This window comes from Aspergillus mulundensis, assembly GCF_003369625.1.
Source record: "Aspergillus mulundensis strain DSM 5745 chromosome Unknown scaffold_6, whole genome shotgun sequence".
Lineage (NCBI taxonomy): Eukaryota > Fungi > Ascomycota > Eurotiomycetes > Eurotiales > Aspergillaceae > Aspergillus > Aspergillus mulundensis.
This window is the reverse complement of record NW_020797894.1, coordinates 2,309,122-2,325,888: the sequence shown is the minus strand read 5'-3', so window position 1 is coordinate 2,325,888 and position 16,767 is coordinate 2,309,122. Positions and strand designations below refer to the sequence as shown.

General features: G+C 56.0%; 5 protein-coding genes across 5 annotated transcripts; 3 read left to right on the top strand and 2 right to left on the bottom strand.

Moving 5' to 3' along the window:
- Positions 1-715: 715 nt before the first annotated feature.
- On the top strand, positions 716-1,358 carry DSM5745_06855 (uncharacterized protein; the record flags this gene model as incomplete). The annotated part of the gene is made up of 3 exons (XM_026748871.1): positions 716-898; positions 949-1,205; positions 1,253-1,358. 3 exons carry the CDS (start codon positions 716-718, stop codon positions 1,356-1,358), a joined length of 546 nt encoding a protein of 181 aa, XP_026603175.1.
- A 3,176-nt stretch (positions 1,359-4,534) lies between these two features.
- DSM5745_06854 (uncharacterized protein) lies at positions 4,535-5,479 on the top strand (the record flags this gene model as incomplete). The annotated part of the gene is made up of 4 exons (XM_026748870.1): positions 4,535-4,647; positions 4,693-4,721; positions 4,770-5,078; positions 5,166-5,479. The coding sequence occupies 4 exons, from the start codon at positions 4,535-4,537 to the stop codon at positions 5,477-5,479; spliced, it is 765 nt and encodes a 254-aa protein (XP_026603174.1).
- Positions 5,480-6,430: 951 nt separating this feature from the next.
- Positions 6,431-7,912, top strand: DSM5745_06853 (putative amino acid transporter; the record flags this gene model as incomplete). Its single annotated transcript, XM_026748869.1, has 2 exons — positions 6,431-7,804; positions 7,853-7,912. 2 exons carry the CDS (start codon positions 6,431-6,433, stop codon positions 7,910-7,912), a joined length of 1,434 nt encoding a protein of 477 aa, XP_026603173.1.
- A 299-nt stretch (positions 7,913-8,211) lies between these two features.
- DSM5745_06852 (ATP-binding cassette transporter YOR1) lies at positions 8,212-12,433 on the bottom strand (the record flags this gene model as incomplete). Its single annotated transcript, XM_026748868.1, has 2 exons — positions 8,212-12,144; positions 12,197-12,433. 2 exons carry the CDS (start codon positions 12,431-12,433, stop codon positions 8,212-8,214), a joined length of 4,170 nt encoding a protein of 1,389 aa, XP_026603172.1.
- Positions 12,434-13,941: 1,508 nt separating this feature from the next.
- On the bottom strand, positions 13,942-15,193 carry DSM5745_06851 (uncharacterized protein; the record flags this gene model as incomplete). The annotated part of the gene is made up of 5 exons (XM_026748867.1): positions 13,942-14,524; positions 14,574-14,742; positions 14,789-14,832; positions 14,880-15,057; positions 15,115-15,193. The coding sequence occupies 5 exons, from the start codon at positions 15,191-15,193 to the stop codon at positions 13,942-13,944; spliced, it is 1,053 nt and encodes a 350-aa protein (XP_026603171.1).
- Between the last annotated feature and the right edge of the window lie 1,574 nt (positions 15,194-16,767).

Below are 16,767 nucleotides of genomic sequence, written 5' to 3'. Positions count from 1 at the left end.
GAGATGCTAGGAACTTTCATTCGACGCCCATGGCGTTGAGGCTCCAGGTAGTCCGGCCATTTCGGACGCGACGCAAACTGATCAAAGTATCGCCAGACCCTGCCTTTCACGGAGTAAACAATACAAGACCATTCATAGCACATTTTCCTTGCTTGATAGGGGACTGGAAATCGCACGGTACTTCCCGTTCTGTCAGTTGAAGCAGAGCCATATGATGTCATACATCTCGGCGCCGGGTTTTTGCAGAGTACGGAGTAGCGCATCTCTTACATGAGCCAAGGCTTTTTGGACCCTTGATAACGGGGTATTAAGCGGCTTCGACGCATAGCCTCAGGGACCTTGCCACGCCTTGGGCCTGACCTGGGCGACATCTGGGGGTTCTCACGGGCCAGCTTCCACGCCATGACCTTGGCAAACTCTCAGCATTGATAGTGGTCGTTTCGATCTCTGGTTGGAAGGGGACTTGCCGATCAGGGTCTTAAGGCTCCTTGTCTTATGGCACGCCTGATCCATTGGATTGTGGCGGTTCGGTCGATCGTTTGGCACTGCCAACACCAAGCCTCCGATCATGCTGCTCAAAGCACCATGCGAGCGACAGAGAGTTATATAGACCTGTCCACTCTCCCCGTCGCACACATAGAGCTGCCAAGTTAGCGCCAAATCCGAATACGCAGCAAGCCTTTCGACTCAACCCCGTCCCATACTGTGACCAGACATGGAGTCTCCAGCAAGCACCCAATGGCGCTCCCATCGCCTCTCAATCTGCCTTCGCTCCGTCGCGCTGGTCGCCTCCCTAGCCGGCGTTATAGCCTTTGCATACTCCCAAGACCTCCACGACCGGGGCATAGTCCTAACCGAAGACTTGGGTCACCACCTTATCAGCCCAGCTACTGGAACGGTAAGTCCGACCTCGCTCGTTCACGATCAGTACCAAACTGATCCATCCAGATCGAGTACTCCTTTATCTGGACCCTCATCATCCTCTCCATCGAACTTTCCACCCCGCTCGACCTCCACCCCGGTCTCTACGTCGCATTCGACTTCATTGCCTGGGCCGCCGTCACAGTCGGCCTTTGTCTGTACCTCGCAATCATGCAGCCATATTATACGGGCGATGGGTATACCTGTGGTCGGGGCTACCGGTGTAATGGGAAGCGGGTTGCTAATGTCGAGCACTTTGGCACTGCGATGGGATTTCTGGCTGTGTATGTCTCCGGCTGTTTTTTGGGTGGACTTAGCTGACTTCCTGCAGTCTTATCCACTTTGGATTTTTCGTCTGGGCATGTCGAGCTACTGATAGGTTGCGGAAGAGTCGGCGCGTGTCGAAGAAGGCGGCGTTTGTTAGTGCTGCTGTTTGATGATGAATGTGATGGTTTGATGATGGATTTCTTCAGTATCCTTTTGAGCTACAACTTGTTGTATAAATAGTATAATGTCTAATAGCTAATCTTTATCATACTAGTGTTGGTATTATCCACGTAGTATGTACCTAATCCGTTTCTTCGAGCGAGTCCGTACCTTCAGCACAAAGTGGTGTTGAAGTTCTATATACCTAGGGTGGATGAGCTCTGTAGAAATATATATATCGGATTGGTGATTACAGAATGAGTATTTACCAATTGCAACATAGATTTTCCCACTCAAAAGCCATTGCACGTACACTGTCTTCAGATCATTTTACCAGCACATCGGATTTGATAAATCTCCTGGACGGACTGGACTACACTCCTCGCTGCCTTTTAGTTGTCTGCTTTGACGGTGGCGATGCTGTCACATGACCGGCGAGCAGTGCTCCGATTCTGCAGCTCCAGACCGCCCTAAAGCCAAGCCAGGCACCCAGGCACCGAATGTTTATCGGGCGCGGCGCCGTGGAAACGGGAACTCTGCTCATCGCTGGTCAGACGTGGAGTATTCCTCCGCCACGATGGCTCCAGATGCTGGAACAGTGGAGGCAACGTTCCCTAAGCATGACGCCTATCGCCAACAGCAGCAGAATGGCAATCGAGGTCGCCCTTAGCAGCTTTGACACCGACTGCGCGCCGCGAAGGACAGCAGGACGATCCAATCGAGCTCGACGGCCCAGGGAACGCAGCAACGGGGTTGGGGTTGATTAAGGGGCTAACATTATTGTTTTTGTCACAGACCCTTCATCTCCCAAGTCCCAACGCTTCAGGCGAAACGATGCTTGATCAGCAGCACGAGTCACGACTCAGCGAGTACGACGTCGACAACACCCCGCTGAGCGGCAGCGGAATCTGTCTCTGACACGGTGCCGAAGTTAGGCCGACCGCGCCCACGGAGCCCTCCGATACAGGAGCAGCAGAGGTGGGTTTGTCCGCTGCGTACTCCGGCCTCCGGGACTGGGATTCCTCTGCCGAGCCTCACTTTCCCTGAATTGGGCTCTTTGGCCGTGTGGCCCGCCGCCTCAGTGGTGCTGTCGGCGGTCGCCTGGACTCCGGAGTCGGTGGGAGGCTACCAGCCCAGCCCGTGCAAATCAGCGAGGAGGGGGATGGCGACATTGAACTGTAAGTTGGGGAAGCGTGAGTCCTATTTGACGGGAGCGAGACGAAAGTGTTGGAGTAGTCTAGTTGCTGACGATTTCCTTGACTTTGATAGACCAGCTCTACCTTGCCTCGTCCCGCGTCCACCGGCGGATCCCTGTTCGTCCTTCGCTTCGCCAGCCACCGCACATAGGATGTCGTATCGAGACTACTTGGCATGCTCAACTCTGCGGTCAAGGTCTGTCACGGATACCTCCAGCCCGTGATGTGGACCCTGGCCACGTCCGTCAGAGAATCTTCGGGAAATGTCGGAATCGATACCATACCTATAGACTGCGACGATTACAAAGCGATGCAGTCCTCATCCTGGATGGGGCGGACAACGCGGATGCGATACGGAGGTATACGGCGTTAAATAATGCGTTGGCTGGGCAAATAAGAGCGGGCCCATCATTACGAGGCCGAAATGAACGCTGCTTGGTGGCTTACTCGGTGCAGGCCGTCATCACGAGGCCGAAATGAACGCTGCTCGTGGCTTGAATCGGTGTAGGCTACAACCACAAGAAACCGATAGCCCTAAGCACGATGCCTCGCAATCTCGCACGATTCCGCCGACTACGTTTAGACCGAGCGGTCGGGATTCGGCGGTCTTCAGCGCCTAGAACTTTCCCATTCGTTTAGACCACGGATTCGTTAAGCGAGCACGTGGAAAGAGGATACCAGGGCCGATCCGGGGCATGAGTGGGACTGACAGCGCTCCCCTTACAGATTTGCGTGCTCCTCATCATTCCACGGTTTCTCGGCGGTCGTACGGTTCCTGGCATATCTCCTATCAAGAGCGAATTGCGTCCTAGCCCACGCGACCGCGACATACCTATGCAAGGGGCAGATGAGGTTGGAATGAGCGGTATCTTGTGGGATGCATGTCACCGGCCCGTGGTGAACAAAGCCGAGTCCTAGCCTGCGGAGAACTATCGGTCTCGCTCTTATCTTCCGTGGCCGAACGTCTCCAAGGCAATCAATCAGTCACTCGGCTCATCCACCTGTTGGTAAAGGCTCCATGTGGATATCTGTTTCCCCAGCTCTTACTGTAAGTCGCCTTGCGATATCATCCTAGCCCGAGACCTACGATTAGAACGTGATATCAACGGAAGAGAACCTTCATTTGCGCATCTCCCGTCAGCACGCATGGTATTCCTCGCATTGCGAAATTGCGAGCCGCGTACAGACTTAGTCTGAATGCGTCTGGGCCTTTGTCCCGATAGAATGGATCCAACGCCGAAATTGTTTGCTGGCGTGGTACTCTGCGTATGACAAGCTCAACAATTCCCGCACAGAGAACGCCCTTGAGTTCTCGCACAAACGCGTGTACTTTGGACACAGCGGCGGAGTACCTGTGAAATGTCAACGCATGACATCGCGGTACAACCGCTTAAGCCGCGTATATACCTTGCTCGTTGGCGGCACAACCGATGCCAACTCACCAAGTATTCTTATCGTACCCTAATGACGACTACGCGAGAGCCTCGTTTGCATAGCGGTAGTAGGTTGATATATTGGCCAAACCGGGCTTATTCGTAAGTAGACCGATGTACTATTGCCGTCGGCAGCAAGGGGCATCTGCTGGGCGACAGGCCGGAGATTACTGGAGTGGTCACCGCTCCGACCTGAGCTATTCCTGTTCATGGGCCATGACGCTCGTCTGCAGGCAAAGCCTCAATCAACCAGTAACATCCCGGCCCAGGGACCATAGGATTGCACGACAGTCGATATGTTCTCGGCGTCGCTCGCTCGTTTGCTGGAATTTCGAACCCGGCGAATGAACACAAATCAACGGCTGCGTTGCGACCTCTCTCAACTGGAAAGCATCTTCAAGACGTCGAACAACGCGCAGATTTCCTGCATGAGTACCAGGGGTAGCAAACCAATCCCATTATAAAGCAAGACGGACGTGGCCGCGATGGAGGGGTCTTCAACAGTCATTCCTCGCTCCTTTGCGTTTGTCACTCCCTCTGGCCATGCGATTCAGCACAATGGCCGCCTCATGGCTCAAGCTCGTCGCTCTAGCCGTCCTCGTCGTCTCAGCCGTGGCTCGTAACATCCCCCGAGCTGGAGCCTGTACTTCACTCAACAGGAGGAAGTCATGGTACGTTAGCCTTTGCGCGCAGCGACAGCTCGTTAATTGAACTAGGAACGCGTTGACGCGAGCTGAAAAGACCGGTGAGGCCGTCTCGTAGCCCGAAGCTTGAGGCTAGACTGACAATCCAGAGTATATCCGGGCTGAACGATGCTTGATGAACCATGCCCCCGTCGCGGGCAACGTCGCAGACGCAAGGAACCTCTGGGACGAACTGCACCATTTGCATATCGGGCAAGGCCAATATGTCCACTACGTCGGCCACTTCCTCCCCTGGCATCGCTACCTCGTGCGCGCGCATGAAGTCCTCCTGCAGACGCTCTGCAACTACAACGGCGCGCAACCGTACTGGGACGAGCTCACGGACTACGAGGCTGGGCCGATAGGACGGTCGTCCGTCTTCGACGCGCAGTTTGGGTTTGGGGGAAACGGGGTCGGCAGTAGGCCCACCTGTCTTAGAGTTTCTGATAAGGTGTTTAAGGTTGACTTTAACTGATTGCTAATGCGCTCCACTCCGCTGGTGATAGGGAACCGCTGCATCAACAACGGCCCCTTCAGAGGCCACACCCTGCACATCCGAGCCGGCGAGGCCAACGCCGACTACTGCATCAGCCGGCGATTCAACCAGACCGCCTGGGCGTGGGCGAGCCGACAGAATATCGACGAGTGCTTCGCAGAACGCAAGTACACGGACGCCTGGTGGTGCTACAACCTGTACCCGCACTCGGCGGGGCATGTCGCTGTTGGTGGCGTGGTGAGTCGCGACTCTGAGACACTAGCCCTCGCTGGCACCCTCCTCGTGTCGATTACTGGTTCCGGGCATTCGCTAACAGGAGTTTAATTTGTCCCGCAGATGGAGGACCCGACCGAGAGCAACGGCGACCCCCTCTTCTACCTCCACCACGCGTACCTGGACCGGCTGTGGTGGCGATGGCAGCAGGCTGACCTGCCCGCGCGGTTGTCTGACATGGGCGGCGCGAATGTTGTCCCGCGGTCGTTTACGGACGCGATTGGCGTGCCGCCGGTGAATGTGAGCCCGGCGCTGACGGCGTATAACGGCGACCCGGGCAATGAGACCACGCTGGCGCATGTGCTGTGGATGAACGGGCTTGTGCCGAATGCGACGGTGGCAGATGTGATGGACATTGGCGGGGAGACGGTGTGTGCAGAGTACGTGGGCTAACGGTGTACCCAGTCTAGGATAGCATTAGCAGCGATTGTTGCTGATAGTTCTGCTATAATCTGGAGATGCCACGTTCCCCGGATCCATTGTACCCAGATAAGTGCCGATCCCGAATCAATGTGATTATGACATGTAGTAATGATCTGGTAATGGATTGGTTGCGTGGTGTTATCGGTGATGCCATCGTGCGGTTCGTGTAACTTCTGGAAGGCCGAGACGCCCGGCACTAGCTTGTATCGGCTAGCGCAGGACCCCACGGCCTGCCATTGGCTGAGCAGCTCGATAAGCCCCTCGCCCGCGGCCTGCCAAGCCCACGCCACAACGCTTGTTAGTCACAGAAACTCAAAGCGGGCAGCAGCCGGCCAATGGCGAGCGGCCAGTGGGGAGTGGCCATTCTTTCCTGTTTGGGCGGGCAAAATCCGGCAGCGGTTTCCAGAGTTCCCACACTCTCACTTGCCAGTGTTACACTTTTCTGAAGTCAGTTTCTGTCTTTCTCTCTTAACCTCGCTCCTCCCCAGCTTTGCCTCCCCAGCTTTCTCTCTGCCTGTCCCCCTTCAACACTCGTCGACTCTCAGTCTCGACTTCAACCTCTCAGACTAGACTAGGGACATGGCTTCTTCCACAGACATCTCGGACGCCGAGTCCAAGAAGGTCACCGTGCCTGCTGGTGGTGAAAAGTACGAGGCCCCGCCTCAGTACAGCCCGCCGGCCGAGGATGGCGACCTCGTCGCTGAGATGAGCGAGCGCGAGCGCAACGTCTACGAGCACGGCACCGCCAAGTTCAACCGTCTGGGCTGGAAGCGCCTCACCATCGTCCTCATCGTCGAGGCCATCGCCCTCGGCTCCCTCTCCCTCCCCTCCACCTTCGCAACCCTCGGAATGGTCGCCGGCGTCATCTGCACAGTCGGCCTCGGTCTGCTCGCCATCTACACCTCATACGTCGTTGGTCAGGTCAAGCTGAAGTTCCCGCTCGTCCACCACTACCCCGATGCTGGAAAGCTCATGTTCGGGCGTGCTGGCTACGAGATCGTCAACTTCATGCTGATCTGCCAGCTGCTTTTCCTCACCGGCTCTCACACTCTGACCGGCGCGATTGCCTGGATTGACATCACCCAGAGCAACGTCTGCTCCGTTGTCTTTGCCGTCGTCTCCGCCATCATCCTCTTCCTCCTCGCCGTCCCGCCGAGTTTCACAGAGATGGCTATCCTGGGTTACATTGACTTTGCGTCCATCATCATCGCCATTGGTATCACCATGATCGCCACCGGTGTTGAGAGCACCAACGCCCCCGGTGGCCTGAGCGGCGTGAATTGGTCCGCCTGGCCCAAGGATGACATCACCTTCACCGACGCCTTTATCGCCATGACCAACATCATCTTCGCCTACAGTTTCGCCATGTGCCAGTTCTCCTTCATGGACGAAATGCACACTCCCAAGGACTACGTCAAGTCCATCTGGGCTCTCGGTATCACTGAAATCATCATCTACACCCTGACCGGATCCATTGTCTACGCCTTTGTTGGCCAGGACGTTGGTAGCCCTGCCCTGCTTTCCGCCGGTCACTTGATGAGTCGCGTCGCTTTCGGTATCGCTCTGCCCGTCATTTTCATTAGTGGTTCGATCAACACCGTCGTTGCCGCTCGTGTCGTGCACGGCCGCATCTTCGCGAACTCGCCCATCCGCTTCATCAACACCAGGATGGGATGGATTACCTGGCTCGCCATGATCGCTGTTGGCACCGTCATTGCCTTCATCATCGCCGAAGTCATCCCTTTCTTCAACGACCTGCTGTCCATTTCCTCTTCCCTCTTCATCTCTGGCTTCTCCTTCTACCTCCCCGCCTGCATGTGGTTCATGCTCATCAGGGAGGGAGGCATCTTCTCCTCGCGCAAGAACATGGCTCTTGCTGCGCTGAACGCACTCTGCTTTCTCATTGGAGTCACAACACTCGTGGCTGGTACCTACTCGAGTGTCAAGGACATTGTAAGTTTTCGTCGCCTTCGTTTTATGAACGTCACTAACATACCCCAGGTTGACAAGTACGACGCTGGCACTGTCCGCGGAGTCTTCAGCTGCTCCAAGCCCAACTAAACGATGATCATGTTTCTGGTTCTTTGCATTTACCGTATGAGTCATAGCGCGCGTTGATGCATTTCTCCTGGTGTCTCTGGAGTTCAATTCGACGTACATTTTTTCCTTAGCCGGCTGGCCCAGAGTGTATAGTAACGCATTTCAATTTTCATAGCGATTTCATCACTTCCGTAGTCGTAACAGCGTCTGTCTTGATTAAACACTATCCAAATTAGGTGCGACCTAGCGATCTATATAGTTCGTTCGTATATTCATGCTTTCTTTCCAACTCATACCGTTACCCTTTCCAATGCATACCGTTACTGTCCGGCAATATCCTCCCTCGAAATCCCACTCCGCTCACACATGGCCCTAAATATCCCACCCCGCTCCCACAACTCCAACGGACTATCCATCTCCGCAATCGACCCCTGATCCATCACACAGATCCGGTCATAATGGATGATCGTCCGCAGCCGATGCGCAATACACAGCAGCGTCTTCCCCCGGAACCCCTGCGCCATGGTCTCCTGGATCCGCTGGTCCGTCGCGAAATCCACGCTGCTCGTCGCCTCGTCGCAGATGATGATCCGCGCGTTGCGGACGAGCGCGCGCGCGAGGGCCATGAGCTGCCGCTGGCCGAGCGAGAATGTGAGACCTTCTTCGTCGACCGGTGTGTCGAGGGTGAGCTTTGCTGCTGTGTTGGTTGCGGGTGCGGAGTCTGGGGCGTCGATGGCGGATGTGGAAATAGGGTTCGGGTTCGGGGTCGGCTCGGCGTCAATGAGATGCGCTTTCCTTAGCGCATCCCAGAGCTGCAGGTCTGTGTGCTCGTTGAACGGGTCGAGGTTGGAGCGGATCGTGCCTTTGAAGAGCGTTGGGTCCTGCGGGATGATTGCTAATCGCGAGCGCAGGTCCTGCAGGCCTATTGTGGAAATGTCGATGTCGTCGATTGTGATCTTTCCCGAGGAGAGTTCCGTTAGTCGGAAGAGTGCGGACATGATGCTTGATTTGCCGGCGCCGGTGCGGCCGACGATTCCGATTCGTTCGCCGCCGGTTATGGTCATGGAGAGGTTCTTCAGGACGAGGGGGAGGCCGGCTCGATAGCGCATTGCGACGTTGGCGAAGGTGATGGTCCCGGATGGTGGCCAGGAGTCTGGGACGGGGTTTGAGGGGATATGCAGCGGGGCTTCTTCCTCGAGCTGCGTGCCGTAGTAGTGCACGCGCTCGGTGGCGTTCATGTTATTCTCGACCTCCGCGAGCTGGCGGACGGTGAACTGCAGCATCTGCGCGATGGCGAGGATGTAGCTGAGCACGAGGCCCGAGATGGAGGGGGAGACGTCGAAGCGCGAGGTTACGACTAGGACGCCTGTGACGAAGACGAGGAGGACGGCGACGGCGTCGAGACGCACCGATAGCCAGCGCTGGTTGCTGAATGTGAGGAAGTACGCGCCGTTCATGGTGTCGATTGCGTCGACGAGGGAGAGCCGGAATTGCGACGTTACGCCGTACGCGCGGATGCTGGCTGTGCCGGTGATTGCTTCGCTGAAGCGGGCGTAGACGGTTGAGCGGAGGACGGACTCGTGGCGTTTCATTTCGCGCGCGGAGGCGCGGTAGTAGTTTGATGCTAGGAGGAAGAGGATGAAGAGCGGGGCCAGGGCGATGGCGAAGTAGTGGTAGAAGACGATGATGAGGATCATGATGGAGACGATCATTGTGATTGTGATGGCGTACATGCGCATTGCGTCGCAGAGCTCGTTGTCCATGACGCCGATGTCCTTGGAGAAGCGGTTTGTGATGCGGCCGAGGGGGGTGGTGTCGAAGAAGGACATTGGGGCGCGGAGGACGCGGGTCATGGCGAGCTGGAGGAGTTTGCGGCTGGCGTTTGTGCCGGCTGTTGTCATGTATGTTGAGAAGATGAACATTGTGAGTGCGGAGCCTGCGCCTAGGGCTGCGTAGATGCCGATGTATTGGCCTGTTGAGAGGGAGGGGTAGTGGTTTGAGGTCCAGTAGGAGAGCCAGAGGTTTGTCCAGACGTTGACGACGTTGGCGAGGGCGAGGAGGAAGAGGATGGCGAGGGCGTTGAAGGGGCTGCCGGAGGCGCGGATGTACGCTTTCCAGACGGCCCAGCCGACCGAGTCGGTTGCTTTTTCTTCCTGCTGCATGAGGGCTGCTGGCGGTTTGGCGGGCTTCTGCTCGGCGACTTTCTCGGTCTCTTGCTCGACGACTTCCGTGGCTTCTTCTTCGTCTTGCTTGGAGTCTTGCGAGGAGGTCGACATGAGCTGTTTGAAGAGCTCGTTGTCGCGGGAGAGTTCATCGTACGTGCCGACTGCGTGGATGCGGCCATCGTCCATCACGACGATGCGGTCGCACCGGCTGAGGACGTGGAGCTGATGCGTCGCCAGAATGCGGCAGCGCCCTTTGAGCAAGCCGCAGATGGCCTTGTCCATGATATGCCGGCCGACATGGGCGTCGACAGCGGATAAGGGGTCATCGAGGAGAACCAGCTCGGCGTTGAAGTAAATAGCCCGAGCGATATTCAGCCGTTGTTTCTGTCCGCCAGAGATGGTAATTCCCCGTTCCCCGATCTCGGTCGCATCGCCGCTGGGCAGGATTTCGAGATCGGGTTTCAACGCGCACGCATCAATGACCTGATCGTACCATTTATCGTCGTAGTCTTTGCCGAAGAGAATGTTGCTGCGAAGTGTTGCGTTCTGGATCCACGTATACTGGGGACAGAATGCCCGCGTTGTGCTTAATCGGACGGCGCCGTCGGTCAGGCGCATATCACCGGCCAACGCAGCCAGTAAAGAGCTCTTTCCGGAGCCGACGGTGCCAATGACCGCAATCAGCTCATCTCGGCGGATATCCAAGCTCATGTCGCGGAGCTGGAAAGGTTCGTCGCCGTCAGCGGAGTCTGCCGGTTTTTCCGTTGGCTTTTCGGACTGTGAAGTGTTCCCAGTTTGGTCGCCTTCTTTGTCCGCAGCCATGCGCTCCCAGGTGAACGAGGCATGATCCATCCTGACGGCATCCGACATGCTCTCATCGCGCTCAATGTCCTCCTTTTGCTCCTCCGCCACGATAAACTCCTGAATGCGGTTGAGAGCGGTCCAGGCGTCGGTAATCTGACCAAGGACCAAAGGCAGCAGATTGAGTGGCATGCGCAGCGAGTTGAAGAGGGCCAGAGAGGAGAAGATCGGTGCAGGGTCCAGCATGTGGTTTGACAGCGCGTAGGTGATAAAGGAGAGCATGGATGCAAAGACGGGAATCGCCATCGAAACACAGAGTATACCATTGCGCACCGCTAGCAGGGTCTGGATCGACCTGATCTCGTGACGGCGAATCTCCTTGAGACGGTCTAGAAAACTACTCTCCCAGCCAAAGAACTTCACGAAGCGTACGCCCTGCAGGATTTCCTGGGTTAGCGAGACACGCTGGTCAGTTAGCTTGTTGATGTTCCTGCGGCGCTTAAACAGAAAGCGCACGGCGTAGGTGAGAAATGGCATTCCAATAACGAGCAGTCCAAATCCCGCCAGCGCACTGTAGGTCAGGTTGACCAGTAGCAGAATGAGCGCTACGATGATACTGACCGGGGCGGTCCAGGAGATGTGGAACATGCCGCAGGCCAAGTTGATGCGATCAACGTCGATACTCATCAAGGCCACAATGCGACCATTGCCCCATCCCTTGTCATCGGCCGGCGACGCCCCGGGCTTCTTCAGCGCCTTCTCCTTGGCCGCCTTCAGCTCCTTGATCTTCTCCTGCTGCTCCGGGCTCTGGACGTTACCGGCCTTGGCCCGCCCAGAGAGCTTCATGGCCTTGTTGAAGATCTGCAGGATGAGCACGGCGCGAACCTGCCCACCGACCATCTGGCCGCGGTACAGGAACTGGTTCGTGCACAGACTCTGGATGGCCTGCATGACGGTGATGCCGACGACAAAGCCCATGCCGCGGCCGATATGCGGCGCAGGCTGGCCGGTGTGCTGCGCGACATAGGCGTCGGTCGCAAAGGCGATGAGGTAGCGCGTCAGGTACGGCGCAAAGACGAGCAGCAGCGACGTGAGCAGGTGGCAGAAGCCGCCGAGCAGGAACTCGAAGCGGAAGGTGTCGTACAGAGCCCAGAGCAGCGGACGCTTTACCTGAGTGGATGTCCTCTTCTCCAGGGCGTCCTCGAAGCGCTTTGACAGCACATCGACCTCTCGATCCGGGTTGACAGTCCAGATATCCTGCAGCTCAAGCGGACGTAGATAGCCGACCTAGCGGGTTAGCTTGGCACGTAGCACGGGGGGAGGTACGTCGGGTACCAACCTTCATCAACGGGGCCATCCACTGAAAGGAGGCGATGCTGAAGAAAGAAGCGCCATATTCGCGCGAGACGGACCGCTGCTCGGGGACGGGCGGAATGGATTGCCAGCGCAGTGGGTTGAGGCTGAAGCGGCGGTACCACTTCTGGGTCTTGGGATCGACGCTGGCGGTGGATTCGGTCTCGGACCCAGCAGGGCGACCCCCTTCCTCGGCGCTCTTGGCTTCGGATGAAAAGCGCATCTATGAAGGCTCGAGATGCGCACAGTTCTCACCTGGGGAACGAAGCTGGCCGGGGACGCGAGGGGGAGGCGAACGATAAAAAGAGTTGGAACTGGAGGAGTCATCGGGGCTATCGGCGATAACAGTGCCGATACCCGAGTGTCATGACTCAGCACGATCTCATTGGTCGATAGGCCAAATGCCGCTAATTTCTGACAGGAACGTATGGTATGGTCTAGGTATCTAAGACTCATCGATAGTGACTGCTCGGCAGATTCTAACACCCGAGCTGCCACGGCAAATTAGGGTGCTTTTCTCCCGGAGTATTTGAGTCGAATCGATCTCTCAGCTTGCCGAGCTATTCAGTGAATAATGCTGCATAATACACCCGAAATGTCTTATGGACACTTGAACTGTCGTCCGAACTGTCACTCAACGTATGTATGGCGTCATCATCCTTCAGCCTTAAATCTTAATGCAGGTACTGACCTCCGATTGATTCTTGGAAGCCTGGAACCCAAGGTGGTTGATTGACGGATCGGGATGTCTTCGCCGAATGCGACTTAACTGGATCCGGCCGGACTTTGCCCCAAGGATTATGTGGAACTTTATTATGGAAGCGGTATCCAAGAGGCGGACGTTGGATCCAACGAGGGTTTATAGAGCTGTAGAGCTTGGAGGAAAAGAGATGGTCTTGCTTGCCTCTAGCGAGGGCCAACGCACGTGTCAAAAGCCGGGAGGAAGAGGGTTGGACCTTCGGCAACATGGACTGCATCTCATTATTGAGCCGGTGCAGCGGCATCGACAGCCGTTGTGGTCCAGGACGCCTCGATCGCTTGCCAATATAACCTTTAGTGCCAATAGCAGATTCGGGCGATCACCCAACATTCCGTCGTTAAGGAGAAGGGCTTACATGGGCGAGTGAATAGGCAGACCATGCTGACTCTCGGGCCATGGCGAGGCACCCAGGCGATGAGAGCTGCTTGTGGCTGGCAGTTGCGCTTAGTCTACCATAGCAGGCAGTAATGGTACTGTAGCGCTGCATCTTTTTTCATCAGCGGGCAACGGGGTTCTGCCTCATGAATCCCTCGACAACTGTGGGCAGTATTTGGACGGGAGATTAGTTACTGCATGGAGAGAGGGGGCAAACATGCTTCCTCAGGGTGAATGAACTAGGGCTAACCACGGGCTGGGTCGGCCAATGTCTACCCAACGGCAATGCACAAAGATCGCATGGAATGACCATGAATCCTAGTCTAAACTCCCAGGAATCATAAGGCTGACGTGTGGTCGCAATGGTCCCGCCAACTGTAGGGTACCCTACCAGCCGGTGACGAACGATTCATCTGATCTTACCGCGTGCTGTTATAGACCGGGTTACACTGTGCAACATGTACGGAGTATGAACAACAACCCCGAATCTTCTTAGGTAGTAACCATTACATCAGACCGCTCAACAAGCCATAACCTTTTGTCTACCTAGCATCTGAACATCTACCTCCTCCGGAGTATATCGCCCCATCCAATGATCATGACCCCGTGTTGTACAACCGCATCCCAAACTTCGAGTTCGTCCGCAGCAACGTGTCGATCACCAGGTTGACTGTCTCCGGGCGCAGGTCCTCAAGGACCAGCGTACTGGGTCCGGGGATTTCGGGCGGTAATAGTGCTGAGTCGGGAGTTGTGCCGTTACCATTGGTAAGAAGACTCGGGTCGCAGCTTTCCATTTCCAGCTCGGACGGGCCGGGCGTGAGGAGGTATTGTCTATCGAATAATGCCCAGTCGTTCACGTCCCAGGAGATAGTAGGATCGTCGGTTGAGATATTGGCGTGCGGACAGGGGAGGGAGGGATATGGGGGTATGACGGTCGGACGCGGCATGGTCATGGTGAGGGCGTCCGGGGGGAGGTGGAAGAGATCTGCAGCTGAATCACACGGGGTAGGAAGGAAAGATGCATCGGTATCACCATTCGGGGTCAGCACATCTCCTGAATTATGGCTCACAGGCTTGCTATCCGCAAGCGGCGGCGAATCCGCGTTGATCTTGAGGTTGATGGCCGAACAATCGTCCTGGCTGGAGAAGAAGCCCTGCCGACGGCTCAATATCACATAGCTACGGCCGTTAGCGATCGGCCATCAATAGGGCAGTCATCGACGCCTACCGGTTCTTGATGTCAGTTGTTGACCGGTTGGGGAACAGCTCTCGCCCGATCTCCTTCCAGTCACGCCCGATTCTCTGCACGGCGTTGATCAACGAGCCGTCCTCATCCGACGCCCAGGGGCCGCGTTTCACGTTCGGATCGAGCGAGTGATGCCATCGCTTTGCGCACTCTGCATCACGTTAGATGTCTTCTGGGACATCGGGCGAGATACGTACGGTCAGGGTGCCGGCTGCCAACCATGCCGGCCACCTTGGTCCATCTGCCACTGCTCAGTATATAACAGGAAAGCTGAATGAGGATCCGCACTGGAAGCCGAACTTAGCCACGGCCTTGCGCAAGAGATGGTCCTCTGCGCCACTCCAAGTTCCCTTTCGACTGCTCAGACTGATCTTGGTCCAGCGCTTGCGGCAGTCTTTATTTGATCTTCCGGGGAGTTTCTCTGCGATGGCGCTCCAGTTCCTAGGCCCTTGACTTCCGTGCTCTGCTATAGAAATTCTTGTAAGTACGGCTCGGCCTCGAGGGAGCACAGGTTGGTACTTACTTTGATGCTTGACTTCTTCATGGAGGATATGGTCCTCCTCCTGAGTCCACCAGCGGCGCCGACCAGGGGCGTCGTTCATTGTGAGGGGCCCCAATGGAAGATATCCGGGGAACCGATTGATGAAGAGGGAAGTTACAGGCCAAGCGCAGTGTACCTGAACGGAAAGTGTAGAATTGGGAACAAGCCCCGTGATGATAGAACCTGCTGCACCGTCAGCAACAGCGAGAATGGCCAAGAGGTTGGCAGACAGACTGTGGCCCGCCACGTCCCCGTGCAATGGAATGTCACCAGAAACAGCGGTGAGCATATACCAGCTAGCAAAGAGACCGATGGCGAGGGCGAAAAGCAGCCAACCTTGCAGTCGCACTAACCAGCCAACGTCACTGACCGGACTTGCGCGAAACAGCGTGCAGGCGTCGAAAGCCAAGGCAACTGCAGTCTTATACTCCGGGTTGTCCGTGATACCATTGCCTCTCAATTCCCTGCATGAAGCTTAACACGATATACTTTGCTCAATATACACCGAGCAGCGGGTATATACCAAGCCCAACCGTACAATCACGTAGTGACGACGGAGCAACATCATGGACAGCTGACCGCCAGATAATCGGGCTGGGGATGGCATGAGGTTCTAAGCCTGTGCAACGCGTGGCCTCTGGCGTAACCACTGCCAACCTGATCTGCGGATGGCTTGTACTAGGTACCATAGCTATCTGGCTTCGCCGACAACAGGGCAAAAGCGCTTCCTTTCGATATGATTTGGGAACGAGAGACGAAGTGTTGGAACGCTGACATCTTGACCTTGGTATACTGTGGTACATCTATCTAACTGCACTGGGATTGCCGAAGTATATCTGACTCTACCGTGGCTACTCGCTATTTTTGACACAGGTACATAGTACTGTGGCTTGCTCCCTGTCCAACGCAGTAGAATATAGGCCTTAAGCAAACAAGACTTCCACGATCTCGCTGCTTCGTTGATCGAAGCGTCTCAGATGCCCTATGCGCTCGCCAAGGAACCGTCCTTCACTGGCCATTCCATCCCCGGCTAGGATAAAGAAGACTGGCAAACTTGGAAGCGTACGGCACTTGTGCTACCACGCACCAATGACTCCAGTCCAGTTCCATATCTCCACGGAGACGAAATCCCAAGCTAATGGTGGCTGACCTGACGTCAACGAATATCAATCAAACCTAGGTAGGTCCCTGGACCCGACGCCTTATATGATAACCCTACCCCCACAGTGGCAAACGCATTCCGACAATTATTCCAGGTCCTATTCCCTTTTGATGCCGCCGTCCACAACATTGGAAGATCCAGTCCTTCCACAAGCTCCCAGGCCGGCCAGATCTCTTCTTCGGCTTGCAGCACCTCGGCGCGGACGTGCCCGACGGATTGCAGCTGGCGTAGGCTATGCTGGCACCTGCAGCAGCTGCAGGAGCAATTCGATCCAGTTTCTCTCCGCTCTGGTATAAATTCACGACTGCAGATATCTGAATTCAGAATCTGATCTGCTTATCCTCACCTGCGCCGGTGGGGCTTGCTTTCCGTAATAAGGACTGCAGGGGAAGCTTGGACTGTTCCATAGTGAACCTGGATTCAGGGCGGAATGAAGGACAGATTTAACGGCTCAGTCAGTCCCGCAGGAAAAG